Source organism: Budorcas taxicolor, chromosome Y (genome assembly GCF_023091745.1).
Source record: "Budorcas taxicolor isolate Tak-1 chromosome Y, Takin1.1, whole genome shotgun sequence".
NCBI classification, from domain to species: Eukaryota; Metazoa; Chordata; class Mammalia; order Artiodactyla; family Bovidae; genus Budorcas; species Budorcas taxicolor.
Genome location: NC_068936.1, coordinates 6,631,199 through 6,637,146, shown reverse-complemented (window position 1 = coordinate 6,637,146; position 5,948 = coordinate 6,631,199). Strand labels below are relative to the sequence as shown.

The window sequence follows — 5,948 nt, the reverse complement described above, 5'->3', positions numbered from 1 at the left end:
CTCCAAAAAAGTAAGAGAACTCCAGGAAAGCATCTACTCCTATTTGCCTATGCAAAAGACTTTGATTGACACAACAAAATAACACAAGAGAAAAATGACATGCAAACGTGAAATATTCTTCAAAACACGGGAGTACATGCCACCCGAGAAATCGTACATCCAGGTAAATATAATAAATATTTTTCAACTGGGAAAATTTTCTCAGTAAATAGCAAAGGTGAATTATGATAGTAGTGCAGGTTATAGAATGTTGTTGAGTAATGTGTAGAGCATTTGATTGGTTATTACGTTTCTTTATTGATAATTCAGTAAGCACTTAAAATGTGTCATTGGTAGGCTCTATGTTTCAGCTGAGGTGAAAGATACACGAGGACCTGATATCTGTGCTCTCCTTCATGGGAGGGCAAACATAAGTTCCTTCTAATCCGAAGAAAGTGTTGAGACAAAGTTGTGAGAAGGGGCTTAGCATGATTGAAAATAATTTGCGTGATTGTAGCTTCAGAAGCACAGTATAAGAGAAAGATAATGAAATTACTAAGGAAAACAGATATCATGTCTTTCAAGAACTTTTTAACCACGTTGATGTGCTGCAGTCACCACCAGGAAATTATTCTGTCTCTGTGGTGACAGATAAGCAATGTCTAAAAATTCATTTGGAATTATAGGGTGGAATCTTGGTGTCAGGAAATAAAGAGGGTCCTTAAGGACAGCAGACCAAAACGACCCTATAGAATACCACTTGTAAAGTACATATCTTGTGCTGACCATGGGCCAGTCACTGGTTATGTCACGTTATCTTTGTTATCACAGTGATGGCATAATTGTGATCAAGACTTTGGACATGCTGCAGTATCTATATTTTCAAGGACAGAATGAATTTCTTTAATGAAAGCAATCTGCTGTCTAACCTTTTAAGACTCTACCAGTAACTAATAGAATATAACGTGTGAAGGCACGAAAGTTCATACTGTGTATTTTCATTTTTCTAACTTTATTTGCATCTCTTCCTTCACCCATACCATCTTAATTTAGCACCCCTTCATTTCATCAGGGATGAGTTCAGAAATCACTTTACATCCATTACCTCTTTTCCCTTTGTTCTCATTTTGTTGCTTACAAATATTATACCAGGTGTCATTTACCTAGGATGCATAACGGATGTTTTCTTGAACTGACAAGTTTATAAAGCCATGAAGTAAAATAGCCAAGCATTGAACTAAAGCCTCATTTTACTCTTCCTTGTTTGAAAATAAAAAATGAAACTATGAAGATGAACATGGAAATTTATTGTTCAAATACAAGAATTGTAGATATCTGTTGACATGTCTGAACATAAATTTCAATCTCCTTTAGGCTCCATAATCTGACACGTATTTGATAGGTCAGCTTTAATTAGGATGGTTTTCACATATTGATGATTATTGATGAGTTTACTCGAAAGAGAGGAGGCAGATGTATAAGCGATTGTTGGCACTGAGAACCATGAGTTGCCTCTCTCTTGCAGGTTAAGAAAAGGACTGTCATGGGCTGACATATCGCTATGCCTGTCTGGAAATTTGGAAGGTTCCACCATCAGTCCAGAATAACTGCTCTGTAATGGAGATTCGATGTGGTTCCGAGAAGGAGATGTAGTTGTAGTAGCAAAGTCCTCAACGTGGCCGTTTCCTTGAGCATAGCTGCTCTGTGAGTGCCAATTAAAAATGCTCAACGTTTTTAAAACTTCAGGTTGATCTACCACAATCTGGTCTGTGTGTCTAACTGATATTGCTGATGGGGTAGGTAAGGCACATGGAGATAGGACACTTGTATTAGTGACTATCTGGCTGGTATGAGGCTTTTGTATGAAAGGCACACTTAAACTTGTGGAGGCTGGACATGCAGTCTCTCCGCTCATTTCTGGAAGAAATTCAGAGTTATGATCATCTTTTTTGACACTTGCTTTAGCATGCTTCTTGTTACCTTGAACTAATGAAGATATTGGAGACACATTGTTAATTCCAACTCTTCTTTGCATTCTTACTAAAAGTTGGGGATGGCCTCTTTTGAAATTTGGATTATAGTAGGTCTGTAACTGAAATCAAAGAATTAAATTATTTAGTTTCTTTATAAACCAAGGTAAAACTGACAAACAAAGCTAAGTTATAAAAACATATTCCTTTAATGGAACCAATTAAATAACATCAAATCAAATACCTCTGTTGGTAGTTTTAACAGGTAACATGTTAGAAAGAATATGCTCAACTAAAAGTATGTTGCATATATACAGTAAATACCACTTCAAGTAGCTTCAGAACTTATGTCTGGTTTCAAGTTGCTAGGAAAGTTTGTTAACATCCAATATTTTAACCTCCAGCTGTTTTCAACTTCAAAAAAATAAAACTATTTCAACAACTTGTTATCTCAAGTTTAAATTCTGTTTTAGCTACATATATGAACATGCTTTCTAGGTCACATGGTTTAATCTGACATATTGGCAATAAGTGAAAATTTTGGAATACCTTAGTCAAAAGAGAGATGTTGTTTTCTTCTTCCAGAAAGACAGGTAGTGAAGCCGATCTTTGAACAGTTTGGCGCTTTTTATGAAATCCATAAAGGTTAAGCTGTCGAATTAAACTCTTCATACTCTTGGTTTCAAATATTCTGAAAGGATCCTTTCTCTCCAAGACTTCTTTCTTAAAGAGTTCTTCATTGATCACTATACATGTGCCTGTGTCATCCCACCAAATAGATTCAAACTGATCACTTTCAACTATATTCCAAAGTTTTTGTGGAAATGTGAGTGAAAGGAAATCATTCGCATCATCTGTTTCAGAGACAGAATATGTGTAGTGTGGCCTTTTGATCACAAGATCCTCAGACAAAGCCTGAAAAGCATATTCTTCAATCATAGATCTCAAAACTGAGTCCCCAGTTGTATAATCATAAGAAGAAGATCTAATGGAGGTTTCTGAACCAGTGGGTTCATCTTTAGGAGGCCCATCTTGAATTTCTGAAGAAATATGTGCCATCTCAGAGAAACATTTCTTCAGATAATTTTCTCATTTGTCTGGTTCAGCTTCAAATGATGTCTGCCTGACCTGCAGAGAGAAACTCTCTCGACCATCACAGAGGTCCTCCCAGTCAAAAAGCTGTGACATCGCAAAATCACTGGTCTCCTAGCAATCAAAGGTTAGTTGTGACATCACAAAGTCACTGGTCTCCTAGCAATTGAAGGGTAATGTTCAACCAGTGTTTACTTCAGCATCAACTTAAAATACAGACTGTTTCCAGAAATAGTAACCAAAACCATGAAGGATGCAAAATCTCATTACTAAAGTTTTTTTTTTTGTTTGTTTGTTTTTTGTTTTTTTTTTTTTTTTTTTTTGGTTGCTGTGTTTGGGATAGCCTTTCTCTTTCTGGCAGTTTGTGGTTCCTCTTTATTGTGGAGGTTCCTCCCTGTGGGTGGGGTTGGATGAGTGGCTTGTCAATTTTCCTGGTTAGGGAAGTTCGCATCAGTGTTCTGGTGGGTGGAGCTGCATCTCTTCTCTCCGGAGTGCAATGAAGTGTCCAGTATTGAGTTTTGAGATGTCTATGGGTTTGCTCTTTGGGCAGCCTGTATATTGAAGCTCCGGGCTATGTTCCTGTGTTGCTGGAGTATTTGCATGGTATGTCTTGCTCTGGAACTTATCGGCTCTTGGGTGGTGCTTGGTTTCAATGTAGGTATGGAGGTTTTTGGATGATTTCTTTAAAAAAAAATACATTCATTTATTTTAATTGGAGGGTAATTACTTTACATTATTATATTTGTTTTGCCATACATTAACATATATCCGCCACAGGTATACACGTGTTCCCCTTCCTGAACCCCTTCCCTCCTCACAACCTGTACCATCCCTCTGGGTCATCCCAGTGCACCAGCCCCAAGTATCCCGTATCATGCATTGAACCTGGGCTGGTGACTCATTTCATATATGATATTATACATGTTTCAATGCCATGCTCCCAAATCATCCCACCCTCTCACTCTCCCACAGAGTCCAAAAGACTGTTCTAGACACCCGTGTCTCTTTTGCTGTCTTGCATACATGGTTATCGAAAAATCGCATCGATAAATCTAGTTTATTTCTGAAATACAAGTGATTTATCATCCTTCTATACACACATTCTTAATATTCAGCAGTGTTACTCTCACAAACTTGGTCTACTTGCTTCTGTGCAAAAAAATTTATGAACTGACTGGGTTTCAGTGGTGGGGGGGCGGGGGGGGGGGGGGGGGCGGTGAAGTGCTTACTGTAGGACCGAGCAAGGTGTCTTAGCAGCTGGTGCTTCAAAGACGCAAATCTCCAAATACTTTCAGGGGAAATATTTTAATGACTGAGCGAGGGTGGAACATGGGGTCTGTGATCAATATTGGGACATTCTACTAATGGCCTATTACTGAGGATATTGGGAGTCCACATCATCGACCGTCTAGTTCCAACTAGGTACTTACATTTCTGCCTGGTTTGCGCTTTAGCATCTCTAAAACTGTTCACAGGATATTGCTCAGAATGTTATCGATGGCCCTTGCTGCTGCTGCTGCTGCTAATTCGCTTCAGTCATGTCCGATTCTGTGCGACCCCAGAGATGGCAGGCCACCAGGCTCCCCCGTCCCTGGGATTTTCCAGGCAAGAACACTGGAGTGGGTTGCCATTTCCATCTCCACGATGGCCCTTGAGGAAGGACTAAAGACCCTTGAATTTGCTTAATGGCTAAATCATAACTATTCTCTATTGCTTGATTATTTTCCTTAGTTTCTGTCCTTTCTAGCTTCTCTGATTAAAATTACTTTTGAACATGAGGAGGTCAAAAATCTCCTACCTCTCTCTCTCGATTTCCATGCTTTACAATCTTAAGAAGGGACTGCTTAGCACAAGAAAGGAAAAACAGTCTTGGACTTAGAGCTTGATCATAAATGTGACAGAAAATCTCAGTGCAGGTTCAGTTTCTTTTTCAGGTTTCCCAGCTCTTGGAGTGATTGAGTCAGCAACAACTTTGGCTCTTTCCTGTTGAGATGGAACATGGAGTGGGAAATAATTCTAAAATCTAAGCTTGGTATCAATAGTTTATGTTATGAAAACATATCTCTCTATTATATCGAACCTGGTCTGGCTATTCGTTTGACAAATAATATTACGCATGTTTCAATGCCATTATCCCAAATCATCCCACCCTCGCCCTCTCTCATAGAGTCCAAAAGACTGTTCTATACATCTGTGTCTATTTTGCTATCTCACGTACAGGTTTATCATTACCATCTTTCTAAATTCTGCATATAGGCGCTAGTTTACTCTACTGGTATTTTTCTTTCTGGCTAAATTCACTATGTATAATAGGCTTCAGTTTCATCCACTTCACTAGAACTGATTGAAACGTATTCTTTTTAGTAGCTGAGTAATACTCCATTGTGTATATGTACCACAGCTTTCTTATCCATTAGTCTGCTCATGGACATCCATCACACATCCATGTCCTGGCTATTAGAAATAGTGCTGTGATGAACATTGGGGTACACTTGCCTCTTTCAATTCTGGTTTCCTTGGTGTGTATGCCCAGCAGTGGGATTTCTGGGTCGTATGACAGTTCTATTTGCAGTGTTTTTTGCTTGTTTGTTTGTGTTTGTTTGTTTTTTAAGGAATCTCCAGAGTGTTCTCCATAGTGGCTGTACTAGTTTGCAATCCCACTAACAGTGTAAGAGGGTTCCCTTTTCTCCACACCCTCCCCAGCATTTATTGCTTGTAGACTTTTGGATAGCAGTCATTCTGACTGGCATGGAATGGTACCTCATTATAGTTTTGATTTGCATTTTTCTGATAATGAGTGATGTTGAGCATCTTTTCATATGTTTGTTAGCATTCTGTATGTCATCTTTGGAGAAATGTTTGTTTAGTCCTTTTGCCTATTTTATCATGGGGTCGTTTATTTTCCTG

General features: G+C 38.6%; 1 protein-coding gene across 1 annotated transcript; it reads right to left on the bottom strand.

The window, feature by feature from the left end:
• Positions 1-1,339: 1,339 nt before the first annotated feature.
• LOC128071055 (heat shock transcription factor, Y-linked-like) lies at positions 1,340-3,008 on the bottom strand. Its single transcript, XM_052664040.1, has 2 exons — positions 2,499-3,008; positions 1,340-2,071 (listed from the first exon to the last, which is right to left on the bottom strand). The coding sequence occupies exons 1-2, from the start codon at positions 3,006-3,008 to the stop codon at positions 1,340-1,342; spliced, it is 1,242 nt and encodes a 413-aa protein (XP_052520000.1).
• Between the last annotated feature and the right edge of the window lie 2,940 nt (positions 3,009-5,948).